This window comes from Halichoerus grypus, chromosome 6 (genome assembly GCF_964656455.1).
Source record: "Halichoerus grypus chromosome 6, mHalGry1.hap1.1, whole genome shotgun sequence".
In the NCBI taxonomy this organism is placed as follows: Eukaryota; Metazoa; Chordata; class Mammalia; order Carnivora; family Phocidae; genus Halichoerus; species Halichoerus grypus.
In genome coordinates this window covers 156,764,214-156,788,783 of record NC_135717.1, presented here as the reverse complement: position 1 = coordinate 156,788,783, position 24,570 = coordinate 156,764,214, and the positions used below count along the sequence as shown (strand labels likewise).

At 40.0% G+C, this 24,570-nt stretch overlaps 1 protein-coding gene and 1 long non-coding RNA gene across 7 annotated transcripts in view; both read right to left on the bottom strand.

Annotated features, from left to right (window-relative positions):
* Nucleotides 1-625: 625 nt before the first annotated feature.
* LOC144382161 (uncharacterized) lies at nt 626-8,820 on the bottom strand. The gene is made up of 3 exons (XR_013448598.1): nt 8,193-8,820; nt 1,130-1,192; nt 626-1,027 (listed from the first exon to the last, which is right to left on the bottom strand). It is a non-coding gene; the product is annotated as an uncharacterized LOC144382161 (long non-coding RNA).
* Nucleotides 8,821-9,325: 505 nt separating this feature from the next.
* APAF1 (apoptotic peptidase activating factor 1) overlaps nt 9,326-24,570 on the bottom strand; it is a 91,799-nt gene continuing 76,554 nt past the window's right edge. For 4 of the 6 annotated variants that reach the window (XM_078076448.1, XM_078076447.1, XM_036086036.2 and 1 more), the window contains 5 exons: nt 21,802-21,921; nt 21,364-21,489; nt 19,334-19,459; nt 17,452-17,598; nt 9,809-12,130 (listed from right to left, as the gene is read on the bottom strand). In XM_078076448.1, the coding sequence (XP_077932574.1) occupies nt 11,984-12,130; nt 17,452-17,598; nt 19,334-19,459; nt 21,364-21,489; nt 21,802-21,921 (666 nt within the window). In that variant the 3' untranslated portion in view covers nt 9,809-11,983. Of the gene's footprint in view, nt 9,663-9,808; nt 12,131-17,451; nt 17,599-19,333; nt 19,460-21,363; nt 21,490-21,801; nt 21,922-24,570 lie in introns of those variants that run through there. The other 2 variants (XM_078076446.1, XM_078076449.1) reach the window with 2 other exon arrangements.

The window sequence follows — 24,570 nt, the reverse complement described above, 5'->3', positions numbered from 1 at the left end:
GAAAATTTACTCATTTCTAAGTTCAACCAGTCTGAGAAAGATACATGGGCCTTTTATTAAAGCTTAAGTTTCAGCCAAAAAATTTCCAATGTCTTTAAATATTACAGTAGGCTACAAGGAGAAATTGCCAAACAAATTTCTAAAAGAGCAAGGACCACCCAAATAGATCATTTGTCTGGGACAATACAAATAGCTTGTTTGGAAAAACATCTACACGTTTGTGTCAGGTTGGGCTGCTAAACGAAATATCAGACTGTGTGGCTTAAACAACAAATCTATTTCTCACAGTTCTGAGGGCTGGAAAGTCCAAGATCAAGATGCTGGCAGATCAAGGTTTCTCTCTGAGAGCTCTTCTCTTGGTTTGTAGGCATCTACCATCTTGCTGTGTGGTCATATGACCTCTTTGTGTGTGTGTGTGTGTGTGTGTGTGTGTGCACGAGCATGCATGCACAGAGAGTGGGGGAGCCGCAAGCTTTCTGGTGTCTCTTCTTATAAGGGCACTAATCCCATTCTGAGGGCCCCACCATCATGACCCCATCTAACCTAATTATCTCCCAAAGGCCTATCTCCAAATACCATCACATTGGAGGATTAAGCTTCAACATATGAATTTTGGTAGGGGTTAAAACATTACATAACAACATCAATCCTTCCATTTTTCTAAAATACATGTGCCAGCTGCAAGTCAAGTGATATAGGGCCATGTTAGAGATACTGGAAAGATCAACGTTTCACATTCCATATCCTGTGACTTTCAGGAGATCTCCCCTGCACTGCTGGATCTAAGTCTGTTACTCTTTGAAACACACACCAAAACAAACAGGGTGCTACCAGCCTGACATGCGCAGACACATAGCTTTGAAAACATAAAACCAACCTGAGAGGGGACCACATCCACAGAGGCAGAAAGGGCAGGCTTCCTGAAGAAAGATTTGGGCTGGGATTTTAGATGGTAATGCTTCAACTGGGCTAATTAGGCCCCTTTCTATCTTTGGTAACCACCAAGAGGTCAGCAGTCCTCTTCTCTCTGTGGATCAAATGCTTATTTGTATCAGTTATGGTCCCAGCATGAAGCAGATGGCACATTCCAATTGGGATATTTTAAGAGTTTAATAAATAGAATACTTACATAGGTGTTGGCAGCATGTAGGGAAACAGACGGGTGGAACAGTGTCCCTGGGATGGTAATTGCCTGAGGGAGAATGGGAAAGGAGAAGGCTGTGTGGAGGGGGCTGCCAGACAGGCTGAGGGACATGGCCAGCTGAAGTGGCCCTCAGGGAGGGAGCCAGGGATTAAAATACCCTGATCTCACTCTCCACCCCACATTACCTGAACCCAATGAAAGCCAGAGGACAAAGAGCCCATTGATATGGTCTACACAGAGCAGGGAAGAGGTAGGAGAGGTCTGAGGGGCAAATAGAAGAGAGCCAGCCCACATAATGAAGAAGGGATATGCAGCTGATTTCTTGAAGGGGAAGTCTGACACATTAGTAACTGCAGTATCCATGGGGGATGGGGATCCTTGAATGCTAATATTATTCCAAAAAAGAACTTTAATTCAATTACTCTATTTTTTTCTTACATTATATTCTATGATAAGTTTGGATGAATGAACCCTATGAAAATTATGCCTAGTTAATTCATTAATAAGTCATGGCAGTGGTTTTTCTCAGGACATACCAGATTTTCTGTTAGAATAGTTAGGAATATTATTGGGGTATATAATATTTGGATATGATGGGCTAGAAAACAGGCTTAGATAATGAACACATGGATAAATTCTCAAAAATAAAAATTCACACTTGGACCCCAAGTAACATTGCTCCTAAGCTACTTCTGAAAAGAAAGGAAAATGTGATAAGTGGGCTAGCCTCCAGAGTTCATTCTTCTCCCACAGAACTGGAATATAATGACCATGTTCAGAAGTCCATATGGAATAAAGCCTTTTTTTAAGACATTAAGTTTTTCAGTTCTCTTTTTATATAAGGTATTCACTATGTTTCTTAGCAAAATCAAGCAATCTGACAGTAATAAACACATTTTCTTAAAATATAATTGGGGAACCAGCCAACACAGGCCAGCAGAGCCTACCTGCACTGAGGCTGCAGCAACCTGCCCCCTACTCCATTCCTGTCCCTCCTACACCTAGCCCACCCCACGCCCATTTACTGCTGTCTGTGCAAATGTACAAATGAACCCAGCATCTGGTGCCCCAGCAACAGAGTCCTGCTTCCCACAGAAACCAGCTCCAAAGCAGGCAGAGAATTACCTTAGGCTCGTTGCCCAATCACCATCCTGCATACTGTGGAATTCCATTAGTACCCATGAGCCAGGTCTTATTTTTGTGAGGGAATTAACCCGAAGAACTTGGTACAGACCTAGGAATACCAATTCCACTTAACTGTTTCCTCTCTCCATCCCAGGCCAGTCTACTCACTGAAAACTTGCTCTGTGTTCATCGTGGCACCATTCTATTTAGAATTGCTAATGCAAAGATGATCACTCCTGACCCAACACACTGCACACTGTGTATAACTCATAAAGAATTACAGCTACAAATTATTTATCATCGAAATAGTTTTTGTTTTACTCTCTAAAACCCCAGAGACCTAGGTTTGTAAAAGCTGCATAGGCATTTAACTTTCCAAGAGTAGTTAATGACCAAGGATGTAGACTTACGTCAGACTGAAACAGAGACTCTGCACTGAACAGCTCCATTAGGGTCACCCCAACAGCTGAGGTTTTCTCAGGGGTTCAGACAGCTGAGGAACATGCATGTCACAGAACAGACTTGACAAGCACAGCAGAGCTAATGCGCATCTTCCAAGTCCTGCCATTTAGGAAACATCTAAGTTATGTGTCAGAGGACAGTACGAGCAAGCTGAGATGGAGTTGTTCTTACTCACGACATGGTAATAAAAGCTGTTCAGAGCAATCCATATTCAATACTCAATTGTCCTCTGGATGTCTCAGTGCCTCAATCAAGCATCCCAACAGCTGGTCCCTGAGGAGCCTGCAGCTCGCCCTCTTACTGCCTCTCCTCAATAAGACATGTGAGAAGGGAAGTCAAGACGCCTCCAAGTAAGAAGCAACATCAGCTGTTTTCTGACATTTGAGAGGCTGATTTCTCTCCACTTATCAAAAGTGCAGGCTCAGTTTTCTGAGAGAAAAACAAAAACAAAAACAAAAACCCCAATGTGCTAAGTGTTGAGTCAAGGGAGACTGGGAAGAAAGGCACAGGAAATTGAGGAATACCATTTGAGCAGGCCATTTCTGGGGTGTGTGTCTGGGTAGGGAGGTGGAAAGTTGCAAACTCATATGGCTTCAGAGCCACACAGGTGACATGAGTGAGGGGGGCGGTGATGATCCACAGAGCACCTGCCTCATCTCAGGGGGCACATGCTACTTACTTTCAGCTGACTGTTGCCAGGCAGAAATGAAGACCCTGGGTCAACAGATTTTCTAAGAAATCAGTATTTATGCAAAATCACCAGTTTTCAAATGCTGGCAACAAATTCAGCATTTAAGCGTGGGCCAAATAAAACTCATCTGTGGGCTGGGCGTGATCCATGCATCACTTCTTTGTGACTTTCTGAGATTCCACCAAGCTTCAGCAGCCCCACAGCTAGCTAGATGTCCAGTTACTTATCAGAGGAGGAACAGTGTGTTTGTGGCTAAAGTGAGGGGGTGAAGGAAGCAGAGATGCAGAGTCACTGACATATGTTGGACTGCTCTTAGACACCAGGTTGGTTTATTCAGTATCAGAAACTGAATTTAGGGACTAGTAGCAAAGACCAGAAATAACAGTCTTAAACAGGGAAGGGCTGAATTTTTTCTCATGTAACATGAACTTCAGAAATATTACAGGGCTGGAATGAGAGGTCTACAAGCTCCTTCTACATTCCTATTCTGTCATCCTTAGCATATGGCATCTGTAAGGTCACCTCATGATCAAAAAATGGCTGCTGGAGCATTATCCAGCGCATCCACATTCCAGACAATAAAAAGAATGATAATGACCTAAGGTCTCCTGCCTCCCAACTGAGTAAGGCAATCTTTTAGGAGCTTTCCTGGAAGCTTCAAGCCACAACTCTTTGCCACCCCTACACAGGCAGCTGGACAATGTAGCTGTTGATTTTAGCTGAGCACAATGCAGCCCCCTAAAAATTTAGGAGTTGTCAGTGAGGAAAAGGGAGTCTGCCATGATGGGAATAATCATGGCACTAGGTAAAAAGTGAAAGCAAGTACACACCAGTGAGACACCTGGATAGAGAAAGCCACGACCAGAGGAGGAATTGATGGTAATAACCCTAAAAGCGTTGCTCTATAAATTAGCCATCAAATCCAAGCAGGAAAGATCCCCACATCTGTGTTAATACAACAGGCATACCAAACGTCTGTGCTACCCAGCAACACTCCTGAGGCTGTCATGACGGAGCAGGTACTGGAGCACACTGTAGAAGCAGTCATCAAAGTGTAGCTGGCAGCTGGACAGAAGAACTGGCAACGGCCTGGCCATCAAGGGCGACAGAACAACCTCCACTGCACTCTGGAATCACCTGGGGAACTTTAAAATAATACAGATGCCCGGGTCCCATCTCCAGAGATTCTGAATTAATTGGCCCGGGAGGAGGTCCGGGTTTAGGGAGGTTTTTAAGTTTCCCAGATAATTTTGGGGCAACAAAGTGTAAGAAGCTTCACCCCTGGATGGGTGAGGACCCCTCCTGATTCTCTGAGAAGTTGGGCAGCACATATAAGTCTCCATACCAGGGGCTCCCTGGGAAGCAGGTCCTTGAGATTAAAACATTTGCTGAAGGTCACACAGCTAGGACGTTAGTGCAGCCAGGATTTGAACTTGGATGCACTTGACAGCCAAAGCCAGAGTTCTACCATACTCCCAAGTGCCAGCCCAAGCAGTAAGCCCAAGGTCTTTTCTCCATTCTCAATCCCAATCCTCCATTACTCATGGGTGCATGCATATCCCAAAGAGAGGAAAGTTTCAGACGGCTCAAAAGAAAGCAGATGACAGCTTTCCTGCTGAACAAAGTCTGACTCCTGGGAGCTAATAGCCAAGAAGATAGATCTACCATAAGGTAGAAAAGGATGCCCGGAGAAAGCAAAAGTCACAGGTTCCCACTTTGTAAACCATGGAAACATGGGCAGCAAAGGAATGGAAGTTTATAACTGAAACAAAAGATAATAATGCTATTGAGCCTGTATCGGATGCTTGACATCTTTCAAGCCTCATAAAAAACTGTAATCAAGTGTTGTGGTCCCTATTTGACAAACAAGGAAACTGAGGCTCTGTGAGGTTACACCATTTCAAATGGAAGGAGAAGGAGAAAAGGATATGAAATCAGGTGGCAGAAGAAGGCACGTGGATCCATTAACCCCAGGGCTGCCGCCAATCTCAAATGAACCCCCTAAGAGTTTCGAAAGAGAAATAAGCATCTCCAGGGGGCAGGCCATAAGGCTGCCACCTTCCCTGCTCAATGCTTGAATCATCTGAGACTTGAGACCAGGCTGGGTAGTAGATGTTTTGGGTAGTAGCCAAGTGCTGGCAAACCCAAAACATCCCCCAACCTCTGCCATCCATTTGGCTATCAGAATGGACTGTGCTTCTTTTTTCAAAGAGCAATCCCTACAGGCACAGAGATGGGCTAACCAGAATACCAAAAGTAGAAGCTCTTCAAGAGCAGGGACCACCTCTGACAGCTCAGGACTTAGGATCAGTCGTGACACATGATGTGAATGAATGAAATGAATAATGAATTAAAGTGCGTAACTGAAATGATGCTCTTGGATCCTCTCACCCAGCGCCTTTAGTGAGGCAGCCAACTGCATGGACCAAAACCCCAGCTCCAGCACTTTGCTGTGGGGCTCTGGTGACTTACCCTCTCTGCACCAGTTTCCACATCTAGACAACAGAGATAATACCTTGCAGCCTTGTTGTGAGGATTCAATTAAATAACATGTGGAATGCGCCCAGCATAGGGCCTGGCATAGAAAACACTGGTAAAAAATAATAGCTCCTCCTTCCTTCCTCCTAAAAAGGATTTGTTACGTCTCAGAAAGTTATTTGACAGAGTGGGGCAAATAAACACAAGGTGAGGGGTTTAGAATCACTGCTAACTGAAGATGAATCAGAGATGAGAAACATAGATCTCCAAAATCTTCCCCAGCTGCTAAAACCCAAGCCTTGACCCCTACACTGGTGTTCATCTGCCATAAACCCAGGAGGATTCCACTTCCAATGGAATCTGACATTCAGCTTGTAGCCCAATGGGTCTGGGTCTCTCTATAAAGAAAAGAAAATCAGATTTGGACTGTGGCACTGGCTTTCTCACCGATTAACTGCCTGGGGTGTAGTCCTTCCTCTCTAAGCTAGGACTGCAAAGTCTGCAAATCCACCCAAGTACTGTGAAGACAGAATAAGGACTGGGCAGTCCCGAGTGGGGAGGCAATGAAGATTTGAATGGATGGTGAGAAGGTGAGCTCCTGCTCCTCACAAGAGCCACCTTGTACTAAGCAGGAGGCTTCATTCAGCTACTGGGTGTTTTCCAGTTTGATCAGTTGCTCAGAACCACCCCACCCAAACTTGGGCCTGGCATGCTCTCTCTAGTTACTTGCTCTAGCCCTGGGTGATGGGAAATTACAGAGGCACATTTTCTGTTCGCTTCTCTGTGATAAGCAGTATTCCCAGTTCTGAAGGCCTGACCTCATAAATGAATTTACAATGAACACCAGCAGTTCATTTCCCTGAATTATAATTTAAATGAAAATTTCCCAAGTTTTGGTCTTCTTACATCATCTGACTTAGAAATAATACGCTGTTGATGCCAAATAACTTCAAAGACATGGTCTCTGATGAGTCCCACGTTTGATGCACATTTTTCTGCCCCTTCCCTGTGAATATACACAACTACACAATAATTCTATGGTTAAACTCACAGCAGCTGATATTCTAATTCAGGCATTTAATAACTGTATAGTATCTCCATAGTTTTAAGGGGAGGGGTTATGAGCAAATCTATTCAAGGGACAATCTTCAGAGACCAAGAATTATTCGAAAATCATTTCCTCCTCTAAAGGTCGGTAAGTAAATTATAATAACATAATGTTGAATAATAGATTGCCGTACTTGCCAACTTAAACACTTCAGGGACATGTTTATTCATTTCATATAATCTAGAAGCAAATCTTTTTATTCAAGTGAAGTTTTACCTTCCTCTAATGATGCTTCACAGTAAAATGCCAAACTAAAACAGAAAGATAAAGAAAATGCTGGTGACGTGCTACTTCTTAATTAGCCTATTGATATCCTAGTGCAGAGGGAGAACAGAGAATGCGCTATGGGCATGCAAGCATACATACAAGAATTTCAGTCATTCAACAAATATTTATTGAGACTCCAACTGGAGCCAGCCTTATGTTAGACTGTGGTGTAAAAGACATAGACCTGGCTTCAGGGAGCTTCCGATCTAATGAGGGACTCCAATAAGTAAACAATACAGGGCGCTGAAAGTCATGGCAGAGAAAAGAGGGCACTATGAGAGGGCTGGGCAGACCTTCAGCAGAAGGGTTATCTCAAAGAATATATGAAGGATAAAAAGGAATCAGGGGAAAAAATTAGGCAGGAGATGGGCAGTATAGAAGACAGAACAGCATATACAAAGACACAGAAGCAAGAGAGCACACAGCAGGTCCAGGGTTTTAAAGAGAAATGACAAGATTAAGATGAGCACTTTGGAAAGATGAAGCAGACGGACACAACTGGTGGCAGAGACAGGAGTCAGGGAACTGTTGCCAGGCCAAAGATGACGGGACCCAAATTACACCAAAGAATGTTCACTGAGCACTTTCTTGGCCCAAGCACTGAGGTAAGTACTTCATGAGCATTATCTTATTAAATCTTTACAACAACCATGAGAAGGAAGAACGGATACCCATTTTACAGATAACAATTGCTGATATTTTCTTGTTCTCTTACTATCTACTGTTCTCTCCCAACAACTAAAATGTATTTATGTATTGCCCTGGCTGCTACTTAAAATAGTGCTTGGCACTATGCAGATATGCAAGCCATATGGGAAAGACAGGCAGGTGGCTGAACAAACAAACCAATAAAGAAATTTTGCCCAAAATCACATCGAATTAAGAGACCCACGCCCACTGCATTCACTATAACTTACCACACCACGCTGCACTTCTTATTCTTTGTGGTCCTTAGTCTCCTGTGCTGCTTCCTCATCTCACCAAGCTGAGACTGCCCTGGACTCTGGCTTAGGACTCCAACCTTGTCTATCAACACCTGTTTCACTGCTGATCTCCTCTGATCCTGTGGTTTTAAATACATTTAATTCACTAATGATTCTCAGATACTTATCTCCATCGCAGATTTTTCCCATGAACTCCAGACCCTTTTATCCAACCACCTACTCAACATCCCCACTTGGATGTCTAGTGGCCATCTCAAACTTACTATGTCCAAAACCCTGCTCCTTTCATAACCATCTTCATCTCAGTTAATGGCAACTCTAATCTTCCAGGAGCTCAAGCCAAAGAGGCCAAAACCTTGGTATCATTCTTGTCACTCTCACAACCTTTATCTAATCCACCTGCAAATCCTACTAACTCTTATCATTAAAATATACCCAGAATCCGGGGCGCCTGGGTGACTCAGTCAGTTAAGCGTCTGCCTTCGGCTCAGGTCATGATCCCAGGGTCCTGGGATCGAGCCCCACATCAGGCTCCCTGCTCGGTGGGAGGCTGCTTCTCCCTCTCCTCCCAGCTTGTGCTCTCTCTCGCTAGCTCTGTCACTATCTGTCTCTCTCAAATAAATAAATAAAATCTAAAAAAAAAAAAAATATATATATATATATATATATATATATATATATATATATCTCCAGAATCCAACTGTCACAACCCCTACTGCTGCCATCCTAATCTGGCTGCCTTCATTTTGCCCAGATTATTACAAAAGCTTCTTACTGGTACCCCTGCTTCCCCCCTTGCCTGTCCCCCTTTTCAACTGATTTTCAATTTCCCACTGCCAGAGGAACCAATTAAAGCTTACGTCAGATCACTCCACTGCCCAAACTCCTCCAGTATCTCCTATCTCAGAGTAAAAGTCCACACAGTAGCCTAGGAGGCCCTGCATGGTGATGCACCTCTTGTTAACATTCCCCCCCACCCCCACCCCCCTCCAGCGACACCCCAGCCTCCTTGCCAGCTCTGTAACAGAGCAACCCACCCACTGTCCCGTCTTGGCGCTCACTGCGCTCTCCCTTGGGAATCTCTCCAGATACCTGGACGACTCACTCCCTCACCTTTCAGGTCTGTACTCAAGTGTCACCTTCTCAGTGAGCAACTCCATCTAAAACTGTAAACGCTTCTCCCCTCACCTCACCACTTAAACATACCAACTAATATGCTATAGATTCTACTTATTTACTTTTTTTCTGCCTCTCCTTGGCCCTAAACTGCAGTAGGAAAAAGACTGTTTGGCTCACTTTTCTATCCCCAATTCCTACAAAAATGCCAGGCACATGGTAGATCTCAATAAATATTTACTGAATGAAAGAATAAATAAATGAATTCTCTTCTTTACAGGTTCTTCACCATGCCAGTCACACCAGGTAGCAATCATCAGAGAGAAACTGAGGAGAAAAAATTTTGATAAAATTGAATTAGACATGGTTGATAAAGCATTAATAGAAAGGATGACAGCTTTTAGTTTGAAGAATCTTTCACATTTGTTTTCTAATCAACAAAGGACAAGCAAGGAGTCTGAAACAATCGAAAATGTTTTTCAAAAATATTTTAGAAATTTTATTTTTTATAAATTTTTTACTTCATGTGTTAAAATGTATACCAAAGCAAAAAACAAAAAACAAAAACATGTGACCTGTATCATAAATACAAAACAATTTTCAAAACATACAAGACACACACAATGTAAAAAAAACCTTTACATATATAAAATGCAATGTAATTTCCATTACAAAAAATAAAGCAAGGGAAAATGCTTAAAAAATGCTCATCTGCAAGTAAAAAACAAAACCCTCCCCCTTGACTGACCACTTGAGCTGCCTTGAAACATGCAGCGCCATTATGCTAGGCTTCTCTTCTTACTTCAAGTTACCTTGTTTTTTACCTTGCCTTTTTGTCATGTTACTTTTTCTTCCCATTTTTCTTTTTATTTTAAAGACAAGGGCCAATCAAGGTTTTTTAAAAGCCGATGTTTGTTCTACACTTTAACAGTCAAGTGGCTTTTAATTCCAAAAGTTAATACTTTATACTCTGAGTTATAAATGAGTTCCTAAACACTGTATGCAAATCAAAATTATGATCTGGATACTCTAAGCACAATATATCATTTACAGAAATTTTTTCATAAAATTAAGATTTTCACATCACATTTGCTTAAATCACAGTAAGCCTATAAACTAGTTCCTCAACCCATCATAAAAAAAACAAAAGCCAAACCTCCTTAATAATTTTATTTATGGCTCCCTTAAATGCTAAATAGTATATTTAATCTAAAATACATCTGGAGTGGTCTAGGCCCCCCTACCTACACCACATCTAATACACACCAACAACAGAAACTGGCTCACTACTTACCTACTATTAACACTAATACTCATTTGATTTAGTTCCTATTGCAGCAGCAAAATTTTTGAATTTTGGTTATTTTCTTATATGAACCACATCTATTATTAAATTATTGCCATTTCCCTTAACAATATATTGTCAGGGGAAATGGAGATTTAAACTGCAATTAAAGTTCCTAATCAGGAGGTTAAAAAAAAAGCTAGTTACTGATGCTGATGTACTTTTTCCCTGTCAAGAGCTATCTTTCCTGATTAACCTTGGAGGGAAGAAGGGAGGGAGGGATAGGAAGGAGAGAAGGAGGGAAAAGGAGAAGGAAAATAGAACAGTTGGTAGGTTAAAAGTGACATCTTCCAGAGTCACGATAACTCTTCTGTTACTGCATAGAAAACCATAGAGAATTCTCTTGAAATTCACTGAGAACAGCACTGACAATGCCATTCATCTAAGTAAATAGACTTAGAAGAAAATGGATTTTTTTACTATATTTCTTAGAAAAGTCCTGTTCAAACTTTAATGAAAACTGGCTCCTCCCCAATTACTCTAATTTACAAAAATTCAACTGCAGGACAATTGCTTAAGGAAAAAAAAAAAAAAGAAGAAGAAGAAAATGAGGATTTAAAAAGGTCAAGTTCAGTCAAGTAACAAGTCTGGTACATAAAAAACCAGAGCGAGCAGGACAGCACCCAACTCAGAGACTGACTACTAGAGTCCCACTGCAGCACAGAGCTGCCATCAGCTCATGAGGAAAAGGTAAACCAATAAAATCTACTCTCTTCAACACGTATAATTTTTGCTTCACAAGAACTTTTGCTTCAAACAACTTTTGAAATCCAACACTCACTTACTGAGTGAATTAAAAGAAACGTTGCAGGCAGACATAATATTTTTAAAGCAAATTTAAGGGGTACAAATAAGCGCCAAGATTGTAATTGGGAGAACTATGCCCTTTGGGGTAAATGTGGTTCAGAAAGCAGGTCTCCTATCCTGAGGCACAGCCTGCATAATAATAGCATTAAAATACATATTTCCTCCGAATTATTCTCATTAATTATGTCAACCAATTTGAATGCATCAAGAGAGAATTTTACCAACAGTATAACAAGGTACGTATTTACATTTTCATTTGCACCTTAAGGACAAACTGTTAACAATAATGATGATGATTATGAAAAACAAGATTAAAGGTGCATTCATTTAGGAAAAAGCTACATTTAACATTGTTCATCCAACCACACTTTTGTAATGAATGCAATAACTGCAAAACAATTCACAGCTTTACAAAAAGTCGAAATACAGAGAGTTTCACTATAATTTTTTCCAATTCAAAATTAAAAAGTTCAACTTACATTAATCCTTAACTACTTTATTCTAACATCTGTAAAATATATAAAATACCAAGATTATCAACAGTCACATATGTTTTGAAGTCAGGGGACACGTGTATTTTCTTAAGATAGGTTCCATTTGTGTAGAAGGTCTGTGAGGACTCCCCAGTGACAACATTCCACCACTGTTCAGAGAAAAATAAAATTCTCATTAGACTAGTAATTACTCTGTGTGACAACTGTATGTGCCAGCCGAATCCTTCACCCTATCACCTCCCCACTCCCAAACTTCAGCAAAAGCAAGGAAAAAAGTCTAAGGTTTAATGCTGAATATAGTATAATCAACCTGGTCAGCCCTTCCTGATTAATCCTGGTGACTGCCTCATAGCTACCGAACACCTAGCCCCACCACAAGGCATGCTGAGAAATTGTGCAGCCTATTGAAAGCTACAGACACAAGGCTGCACAAGTCCACTCTGGCCATGACTGCACTGAACTCTGCTGCCTGCATGTCTTTCTCATTGGGATGGACAGAATAATGCCCCTCTTTTCTTTAAAAACGTCCCTTTGCAGACACAAACTGGTATTTTTGTTGTTGTTGTTTTTATTTATTTGACAGAGAGAGAGCACAAGCAGGGGGAGCAGCAGAGTGAGAGGGAGAAGCAGGCTCCCCACTGAGCAAGGAGCCCGACGTGGGGATCAATCCCAGGACCCTGGGATCATGACGTGAGCTGAAGGCAGTCACTTTACTGACTGAGCCACTGAGGCGCCCACAGACTGGTATTCTGATAGACACTGAGACTATTTTCTATTATAGGCTACCAGATAGAATGTTCTCTCTACTGAATCTTCCTTTTCACCAGGAATGATTCAAGAGCCGTTGACCAAGTTTCTCTACAAAACAGTCTATAGATTTATTTGCTAAATAAATATTGAACATCTCAAATTAGGCAGGTGCTCTGGCCAAATCCTTTCCTTTCTCCTCCCGATAACTGAATTAGCTAAGATTACAACAGTGTTCATAGTCATTTATGAAATGGAGATCATAAAGCTTACCCATGTATCTCACAGCTAAAATAAGGGCAAAAGAGACAATGTACATGACGACCTTTTGAAAACGCACATCGAGATTCAGAGTATTATGAACAAAATAATGGTGTCACTCACTTTTGTATCTGGGGCAGTGCCTAGCGTTCTAGCAGTTGACTGGGTCAGCTATTTGTGTTCACTCAGTAATAGTAACTGATAAAAGTATACCCCATGGACTTCAGTAAACCTCACTGAAGCAACTTGTACTAACTTGAAATTTTTCAGAACCGACAATTTTGCTTTATAAAATAGCAATGTAAACAAGACTGCAGAGGACACATTCCACCTACTTAAGAGAAGACTCATTAGTTTTTAGTCACTAAGAGCATATCATAGAGATAGTAAGGCCTTTAGAGATCATCTAGTTCAACTGCCTCATTTTACAAATAAGGAAACCAGGGTTCTGAGAGAAGAAAGGCCTCGTCACCCAAGATGATACTGCTAGCAGGTGACAGAGGTGGAACAGTTTCTGGTACCTAATCTAGTGCTCCCACTACCTTTCCCTCTATTCAAACAAACCACTCGGAAACACTATACCAGCCACTAACTTGAATATGGACTAAAAAACAATGACATTAAAAATAGCAGCTAATACAGGGAATTTTTAGGGCAATGAAACTATTCTGTATGATACTACAATGGTTGACACATATCATTATACATTTGTCAAAAATCACAGAGTGGGGGTGCCTGGACGGCTCAGTCCATTACACGTCCAACTCTTGATTTCGGCTCAGGTCATGATCTCAGAGTCATGGGATTGAGCCCCATGTCAAGCTCCAGTCATCAGGGAGTCGCTTGAGATTCTCTCTCTCACTCTCCCTCTGCCCTTCCTACCCCACTCATGCACGCGTGCTCTCTCTTTCAAATAAATAAATAAATCTTAAGAAGAAAAATTCACAGAAGGAACAATACCAAGAGTGAACCCTAATGTAAACTATGAATTTAAGGTGCTAATGATGCGCCAACTGAAGTTCATCAATTCTAACAAATGTACCACTCTATTGATACTCTGCTGACAATGGGGGAGGCTGTGCGTGTGTCAGGGCAGGAGATATACAGGAACTCTATACTATTTGCTCAATTTTGCTGTGAACCTAAAACTGCTCTAAGAAATAAAGTGAATTAAAATAGTTAACATTTACTCCTATGTGACACTATTTATGGGTGCTGTATTAACTCCTTTAACACTATGTATATTAACATGTATTAACTCCTTTAACCCTCCCAACTCTGAGATAGATGTTATTATTATACCCATTTTACAGATGAGAAAATCAAGGCATAGAGAGATTAAATAATCTTGTGTAAAATCACAAAGCTAATGAGGGGCAGAGCCAGGCTTTGACCTTAGGCAATCTGCCCAAGACTCACTCTCCTGACCATTACATTCTGTTGCCTCTAAGTAATGGCACACCTGCATTTATCACCATGTATTCCATATTTCAAATCAGACTTTCTTCTCATAAGTATGGTTTAATGTGTTTGTCATTCTAACAGTATGTACTCCATAGCATAACACAAGTAAACAGCTAAATTATATTACTTTTTAACTTTATAGATAGAAATAACTTTGAAAGTTAAGAGCTTTTTAGCTACTGGATATCTACTTTACCTTACTGATATTCAATTTATACAGCTTAGATTCCTTAGTAAACAGACTCAAAAGGCCCATTTCTTTGGACACTACAGCAGCTGTTCCTTATTACTTTTAATTTGTTCTGTGCTTTTGATAGTCTCATTAACATGCTGGGTAGATGCAGGCTGGGTTATATCATAATCAGTTTAACCATGCTAGTAATCAAACCAGAGGGAAGAAAGCCTGTCACTTAAACATACAGACTGAAGTATAGGCTATAGGTTCTTACACCTTTAAGACATAAACCCATACAATACAGATACCTATTCTGCTGCTTATTTCAAGGTTCTCCAAGAACTCTGGAAATCTGGTCACTGATTGTTATCACATCTTGTAAGCCAGATTCATAATTATGTGATAGACTTCTATGGGGCCCAGGGCATCAAATAACATGGTCTCTAGAAGCTCAGTGTCAAAGCTGAGCAGTTAAGTTTTTCAGCAGTTAATGAAGCTCAAGACTCCCTGCTTTCAACCAAAAGACCGCAATCCTGCTCCTCTAAGCATCATCCTCAGAGCAGTCTAAGAGTCATGGTTTATCTTTACACTAAAGGAAAACAAATGGTGATAGTTTCACGACCTCCCCACCCATAATTAAATAAAAGTGTGCCCAAAAAGGTATAGCTCAATGCAACATTTTATAAAAAGCATTGTATTCTCAATGCAAACTCTTTGGAAAGGGTTCATAATAAACATCCCCTCATAGAGCTAAAAATTGTCCTTTTTTTTTTTTTTAAAGATTTTATTTTATTTATTTGACAGAGCGAGAGATAGCGATAGCAGGAACACAAGCAGGGGGAATGGGAGAGGGAGAAGCAGGCTTCTTGCTGAGCAGGGAGCCTGATGTGGGACTCGATCCCAGGACCCTGGGATCATGACCTGAGCCGAAGGCAGACGCTTAACGACTGAGCCACCCAGGCGCCCTGTCCTCTTTTTTATAAGCTAGATTTTTATACTGAGTAAAACTGCAATTATGTGGGTCTCATATAACCAGAAACTTCATTCATTCAAATATTTTTGAATATCTATCCTGTGTTAGATAATTATTCAGAATCATTTCCTACACTTGAATGTTTTCAGGAAGAAATAAAAGTACTGGGGCGCCTGGGTGGCTCAGTCGTTAAGTGTCTGCCTTCGGCTCAGGTCATGATCCCGGAGTCCTGGGATCGAGCCCCGCATTGGGCTCCCTGCTCGGCGGGAAGCCTGCTTCTCCCTCTCTCACTCCCCCTGCTTGTGTTCCTTCTCTCACTGTGTCTCTCTCTATCAAATAAATAAAATCTTTAAAAAAAAAAAGAAATAAAAGTACTATAAGATCTAATTTATTAGGGATCTATTTTAAGTGGTCAGTACAATATATAGTATCTTCGGGGGGTGGGGGGATGGGTTAGCCTGGTAATAGGTATTAAAGAGGGCATGTATTGAATGGAGCACTGGGTGTTATATGCAAACAATGAATCATGGAACACTACACCAAATAAATAAATAAATAAATAAATATATAAATAAATAAATAAAATTTATTTAGCTAGATGCACAGTCTTTCATAGACTAATCTTGTCCCTATACCTAATGCTATTTATCTGTACTCACTTTTAGGTATATTGACTTAATTTCTCTTTTGTTTTCTGGCTTTCTCATTTATTCTTCATATCCATAGCTTTTAGTATTTTGCCTTGCAGTCTTTATAACTGGCAGAGTCTTAAGCATGTAGGACTAATTTCCTGACCACCAATAGCACTCCTTCTTTCAGCTGGAGTTTTTGTCACTTAACACTTTATTAATAAATTTGGTGTATTGCTACATAAAAAATATATATATATATATATATATATATATAGTATCTTCAACCCCTTTTACCACCATTCAAAACACTCTACCTCAAGCATCCCCATCCCTAAGAAGCCTCTGCTAACTCCATTATCTTTATGCAGACATGTCCCAGAACCCTCCTATACTTTAAAGACTATTTACTGTCTGCTTCCCCCAGACTATAAGCCACTGGAAGGCAAAAACCAAGTCTTAAACACTGCCATACAGCAGTGTCTTAGCACACAGTGGGCACTTAACACATTCTGATTGAGTGGATGGATAAATAGATGCAAGCACCGAAAAATGACCCTGAGGCACCACAACACATTCAATCCTTAACCTCTGTATTCTCTAACAATAAGTTTATACAAGCCACCTTACTACCTTACTATGTAACTTTAGGAAACTCACAACCTCCATGAACATCAGTTTCCTCATCTATAAACCAAGGATAATGAAATTTAAGCTTCACAAAGCTGGCTAATGAGACGACGTAAGGAAAGCATTTTGTAGGCTATAAAATAAAGCAATATGTTGCTGCTGCTATTATTAACACTACCACTACTACTACCACTACTGCTACTACTACTTAAGAAAGGAAATTTCACGAATAAATTTTTTTCCACAAATACATTTTTTAAAGACTTTCAACCAAGAGTTAACAATTAGTGATGTGGAAAATAAAATTAAGTTAAACACCCAACTTCCTAGTCATTCTGATCATCTAAGTATGGGGCAGTATGAGAACTCTGGACAGAGAACATTCCTAACACTGCCATCAAAACTTCCAAGAGAGCTGAGGAAAGCAGCCTTCAAGATCTCAGTCTCATCGCTGCCAAATGAGGAGAACAGTAACTGCCCTTCCACTCTGCTGGGTTGTAGGAGGCCCAACTGAGAAACAGGAAGCGAAAATAGCTTGGAAAGTAGGATATAGGCTGCTCTTTTCTTTCACAGTCTTTGAGGAACTCTTACCTTAAGATATCCTCCAGCAGAGACAAGCATTTTGCTATCTGGAGAAAAGCAAAGGTCAGTCACCCAGCCTCCGTGGGTAGCAGCTCCTTCTTCTACTGAAATCGGAGCACACAAATGAAGCAGCTCACCATTTGAGACATTCCATATCTATACAAACAGGATATACAATGCATTAACAGGGTCACCCAGAAGTTTTATATATCTATCCAACTCTTCTGGAACATATTTGGAAATCTTTCTTAAAAATATAATTACAATTCAGTGATACCTTAGGAATTTAGACTGCATTCTCTCCTGTCCAAATTTTTTAAAAAACACTAATTATAATAAAAATGCATTACTAAAAAATATTTATCATTAACCATACTCCAAAAAATAAAACAAGAGAACTTAGAACTGGTCAGAATATTGTGACTTTTTTCACTTAATAAAAAGAAAATAATGGGAAAAGCAAGGAATAAACAAACAAAAAAAGGCCTAACAAACTACCTAAAAAAAACAAAACAAAACAAAAAAAAAACCATAGAATTCTAGTCCAGTATCTACCACTAAGAATTCTGACAGAGATCATTCAAATACCTAAAGTCATTCAAACATATTTTAAACAATAATTCCCTACAGGGTTTTATATATATAATATATACCCAATTACTTACAGATGCTAATGCTTCCATTTATTTCCAGTGATAATTAATATATGAATAGTACTCTAATTTCTCAAATAAATGCCCATCAGAATAGGAAAAAGAAATACAGAGGCATAAAGGCAAGGGAAAATAACCAAAATCATCACTTATAAATGTTTCCCTAGAAAATCCAAGAGAATCAAATGGAGAAACTCATTAGAAAGAATTAAGTAAGATAGCTAGATATAAGCTAGATACATATATACACACACATATATACAGCTTTCCTACATTTTGATCAGGTAGAAAAACAAAATTTTTGTTTAATGTGTTAAAAAAAATTTTAAATAACATGCATTTAAAGAAAGAGAATTTATTTCCCCAGGGGTTTCTGAAAAATGAAATACTCCTTCATAACCAGTAAAGGAGCATTCTCATCCAAGATGAGAACTCAGAGCAAAACCAATGTTCCCAAAGCAGTCCTGCCACTTCAGTTAACATGCATTTTTTAGTACAGAGAAGGTTGGTAACTTAGTCCTCAAGCATGAGAATCTTAATTGTCCTGGAAAGCCTATCTGATAATGCCTCCATTCCTGCAAACTGCATACTCTCTCATGAATTTTAAATCTTCCTTTGTAAAAAAGAAAAAACAAAAAAACAAGATGCTCCTCAAATATGCTGATTACTAACGCAGCCATCCCAATGCCCAAATTTTTCCCATCAACTGCAGAATCCTTCTAACGCAACCAGAGGCAGGCAGTCCCATGAGGACAGCAATAGGCCACACTGTAAATGTGGACTATCTAATGAATATGGTTTCATTAAGAGATCTTTTCTTTCAGTGCTGAAAACAGCAGAATTTGCTGTTTATTCATTTATAACCTAGTTGACAATTTGTAAAATTATTTTCCTCAAATTCTGCCCCTATAAACAACCTTTGGTTCAGGTCCAAGAATTCCGATGAATCATTCTCAAGCTAAGAGCAGACAACCAACTGCAAATAGCTTGGGCATTTGCCTCCTCGCATGCACAGACTCTAACTCATACACTTCACTCTAACTAAAATGAATTCTTTTCTGCAAAGGAGTGCAGCTGTGAATAAAATGTGCACAGGAAACAAAGCAAATGATGCCTCATCTAACCAGAACCCCAGGGCCTGTGCTTCCCAGTCACATTAACAAAGGTCCCCAACGTGAAACAAAGCATTAGCCAAAGCTACAGAAAGAGCAGTGCTTTCATGTCAGCAAACCTCCTACCCGGATTTCTCCATTGTCATCTCCAGTCGCCAACAGGGTACTGTCCACAGAGAAGACAGAGCAGCGCACGCAGCCTTTGTGGCCCCTCAATTCGCAAAGAGGGGAAAGAAGGTCAAAACTCCAAATCTGGAAGGCAATTAGGATTGTTTAGGAATAGGAAATACACTGAAAATAAGCACCTGCAAACCCCGCCCTGAGGGCTAGTTAGCCATAAATTCAATCACATGGAAATTCTAACATTCAACAGTTCATAAATTTTCATTAGAGGCCCAAGTTCCAACTTGCAACATTGTTTTTTTCTGAGTTTCCCTTTAATTACTCAAGTTAACTTCAGCTCAAGGACCAAAATCACAGCTTCTTTAACTTTAGACTTACAAGAAAGAATAGCAAATCAGTTAAGAGCAGTCTACAGAGTGAAGCCAACTTGAGTGTGAGTCCTGGCTCCCCTACACTGCCTAGTTCCTTGTGGCCTAGCACAACCCACATAAGCTTCTCTAGCTTCAGTCTCTGCACCTGTACAATGGGACAACAGTACCTGAGGTGTGAAGATTAAATGAGGTAATAGTGAAATTCCTAGCACAGGGCCTAATACACGGCCAGTGTTTTTAAAGGTTAGTCACTATACTATCCTACTATCTCAGCAGCCGTTTTTTTGTTTCCAATATGTTTGGAATGCAGTTTTTTTTCTTTCCAATATTCTCCCTTGTGGTTCTGTCATCACCATCTAACAAGAATTTACTGAAATTACCGTGTTCCAGACATCGTGAACTAGGAACCGGTAGTACAAAGATGAACTGGATACAGTCCCTGTCCTTGAAAACTTTATAGTTTAATCAGGAATACAGACTTATGAATTGTTAGGTGAATAGTTATATGAAGTAAATGTCTAAGAAACATGAGTAATATGTAATGGAACACTAAAGGTAGAGCAGCTCACCCTGCCTGAGGGCTAGGAAAGGGTTCACTGAAGAGCTGACATCAAATCTAGGTCTGGAAGAATGAGTCATAACGCTTCGAGGTAAAAAAGGAGAAGCTTGTGTCAAGCCAAACCACATGCACAGAAGATGGAGGTAAAAGTAGCCTGGCACAGAGGGAGCAATGCAGCAGAAAGAGATGGTCATGGGCAAAGGAGTCTGGCTTATAAACCGCCAGGTCACAGAGGTGTTTCAACTGGAGACTCAAGACCACGGTAGGAAAGATAAAACTGAGGAGGCACAGACCAGAGGTAGGTCCACCAATGAAGGGGGAGAGCCTAATCTTCTGGGTGGGGACAAGGAGGAGAAGAATGAGCCAAAAAACACTGAGGAGTAATCAAGAGAGCATGAAAGACAGGATAGAGTCCCACACAATTCCAAGGTTTATAGTTTGGAAAGATGGGTAGATAATGAGGTCATTAACAAAGAGAAAAAAGAAGAGAATGGAGTAGTCAATGTCCCTAACCAGGCAGCATCATTTCACTGGAATGTGATTTTCAGAAGTATCAACTTATACCAATTACATAAACATTTACTGTGGATGTACAATTAAATGTAAATCCTTTTCAGTGCTTTTTATCGCCTATAATAAGTAATATGTAATAGAAACTACATTTTATTAGTAATAGACAAAAAGTCGTAAGGCAGGGGCGCCTGGGTGGCTCAGTTGGTTAAGCGGCTGCCTTCGGCTCTGGTCATGATCCCGGGGTCCTGGGATCGAGCCCCACATCGGGCTCTCTGCTCCGCGGGAAGCCTGCTTCTCCCTCTCCCACTCCCCCTGCTTGTGTTCCCTCTCTCGCTGTGTCTCTCTCTGTCAAATAAATAAATAAAATCTTTAAAAAAAAAAAAAAAAAGTCGTAAGGCAGAACAAAAGCCCTCGCGTTATTCATTTATCTATTTGACACAAACTAAATGCCAATGCCATCCTCCAAAAACTCACAAAATATGAGACAGACATGTAGACAGAAACTTACTATTTTATACATCATTTGGACTCATAATACATAACCAATACCAAACTTTTATATGCATGCACATTTCAACTAACTGAACTACCTTTGCAGTCTTATCAGCAGATGTAGATGAAAACTTGGTAGCATCAGGAGAAATATCACAAGAAAGTACTGTATCCTGGTGACAGACAAAGTCTTTTTCTATTCTTCCAGTAATAATACTCCATACCTTCAAAAAAAATTCAGAAGTTGACACTTTTAAGAACATTTTGTATTACTGAGCATAATCATCTAGAATACATATCTATAAAACAAGAGCTTTAGCACACTGGTTGTTCTGACCTCTTTAAGTGCTCTTTAGTACAGATGCTCATAAATACACAGGAGATGTAGGTGACAGCAGTAAACAGAAAACAGGCATGAGAAAACAAATCTAAAAATCTGAGTAGTCACTTACCATCCATCTTCTTTCAGCTTTCAAAATATAATCATTACAATATTAGAATACTTATTTAAAAAGGCAACCTGTGCTTCAGATTACCTTCACTGTTCCATCAAATGACCAGGAAAGTAGTTTTGAATTTTTCAAGAGCTTAAAGTCTTTCACTGTTTCCTGGTGGGCTTGTAGAAAGACATATTCTTCTGACTGCCAATTCCATACCTGAATATCAAAGAAATAAGTCTGTTATAACCCTCTCCTCATGATATCCCATTGGAGGAGTGTGGTAGTATGTGCTCAACTGCCTAACATCTTTTGCCCTCATGGCATTTCGGTAAAACAAAGAAGAGCACCAAGAAAGAATACGGTATTCCCATTTTATAAAGAGAAGAAAAGATGGGATTAATTACCTTGACCAGGAGTAAAATAAAATACTTTTCGTCCTAAATAAAATTCATTTTCTTCACTTGCTTGGAGAGCAGTTAATGATAACAGAAGATAGAGAAAAGCCACAATATGCTAGTGAGCTCACCATCTGATTAAATTTTCCAGAGAAAATTATCCCTATTACATATTCAATTTCCTAAGCCCCACAAGCTAGGCCAAGACTGAAGATTCTAGTTCCACTGAAACTATTGAATCCTACTGGCCCTCCTGCCAGGGAAGGTCAGGGTGACCAGAGCAGCTTCAAACCAAGTCATGGAATTTCTAAGTTTCAGAGATCTTAGCTATTAGCTATTCCCTAATGCAATCCTCAAATTGACAAAAGAAGTGATATAGTACATTATTTTTCACATGAAGCTCCAGGAAGAATTCCTCAGGCACAGGGGAGGAGAAGAAATTGAAACGATGGAGACAGTACATTCAAAGTAGACTTGAGGTATGGGCTGGAAGTATGATTCACAACCTGAGAAGGGCATTTCAAATAAAGGAAATGAATGCTTGAGTTAAAGCACAGCAACAGGAAAACATGTCAAGATTATGGGAACTGGTTCATAGTTCAATCTGGCTGAAATACAGGATATGTAAAAGAAACCCAGGGAAAAAAGTGTGGGAAGATATTAAAAAAAAAAAAAAGCCCAGTGGGCCTGATGAAGCTGGGTTTCTGAGCTGTGGGAAATCAGGCAGACTGGAACAGAATTTTCTTCTACTTTCTAACATCAGGAATAAAAAGATGAAGAAAAATCAGCAACCACCACAGGTATGCACATTAGTGATATTCTGGGTCAAGTTTTTGACTGGTGAAGGTTCAACATCAGAAATGTTTTTAAGCAAACTGTAAAAGAAATGACACTTCTCTTATCCCCTTTCTTTACTCCTTTATGCTCCACACTTAGCAGCCACCCTCCCCACTGAGCCCTGGCTCTCAGATCTCTCTCTCTTGTCTCCAAGTGCTCATTCACAGAAGTGGGATATTAGGAGCAGGGTATCTGTATGAGGACAAGGGGATCCTAGAAAAGGAGCTAGAAGTGAGAGGAGCTTTAAAGAGAATGAATTAGGAATTTCAGCATTTTAAGAACTCAAAGAGACATGCTGGGGGAAGGGGAAGAAACAGAGGCTTTCTGCCTCCCCATATCATATCAGAAAGGAAAGGCACTCAGTGTGACTAAACATAAAATACCCTACACCATTTCCTCTAGGAACTTCCTGGCTCTCTCCTACTTTCTGGCTTTACTGGACTAGAGAATCAGTGGCTACAGCTCTTCCTGAGTGACCAGCACTGTCATTCCCAGCTGTGTCTGATTCAGTGTTCAATCCTGACTTAGGTTCTTACTGCTGCCCTCCACATCAAGAAGCCAGGGAGCATTCCTGAGTCGATGGAATACAAAATTTGACAATCACTAAGGGAAGATTAAGAATAGCCTTAGCAGTTTTTGTTGCAGAAGCTTTCTGATAAGGCAGTGATGACATGGACACCTTTTTTGTTGGACTCAAACACACTGTACTAGTGGGATCACCTTACATAACAGCTGAACTTTCACCACCATTAGCCAAATGTATTAAGGTTGAGTTTGGGATGTCTCTACCATTAGCTATAATTTTTGCAATATATATACACTATGGAATTTTTTCAGCGGTATAAACAGTAAAATTTAAATTTTTAAAATCCTGAAGAATCTTCTTATACCTGCGAGAGTCAATATATTCTCATACATTGGCTCAGGTGAACGCGGCTACTACTTGGGCTTTATTTATCTCAAGAGAAAGGATCAAAAACTACCAAAAGTAGACCTCAATTTTCACAACTCTAGGTGCTATAAGCAGGTGAGTTGATTTTACAAATCTTGGCATTAACTTTAGTTCAGCTCAACAGATTTACTGAACTCCTACTAAATTCCAGCCAGGCATGCTGGAGATACAAAGATGAATAAAATAAACCTCCAAAATGGTAACTATGTGACATATGTGTAGATTTGTTAATTAACTTAATCACTGTAATTATTTCACAATGTGTACCTATTATATCAAATCATCATGTACATCTAAAACATATATACATTTTTGTCACACCTCAAAGCTGTGGGGGGGCAGGGGGGAGACAAATTTCCAATTAATTATTTACTAAAAAATTAAAACAAAAACCCAACCAGTCAATTCTTGGAAATACCCACCAAGAGTTTTATTACATGAATGTATAGTCATTAAAACATTTTAAATGTAAGAAGTATTCTGGGTAGAGCAGAAAAAGAGAATGAAACACCACTTAACTCATATTTCTAAAAATAATCTAATTCTGATCCTAAAAATATTCCTAGAAATTATTCTCCCCCTGGCTGAGAATATCTGATGTTCAAGCAGGTCATTAAACCTACGAATTTAGCTTCTGACAGAAAAACTATATAGTATACAATGTCTCAGCAGAATTCCATC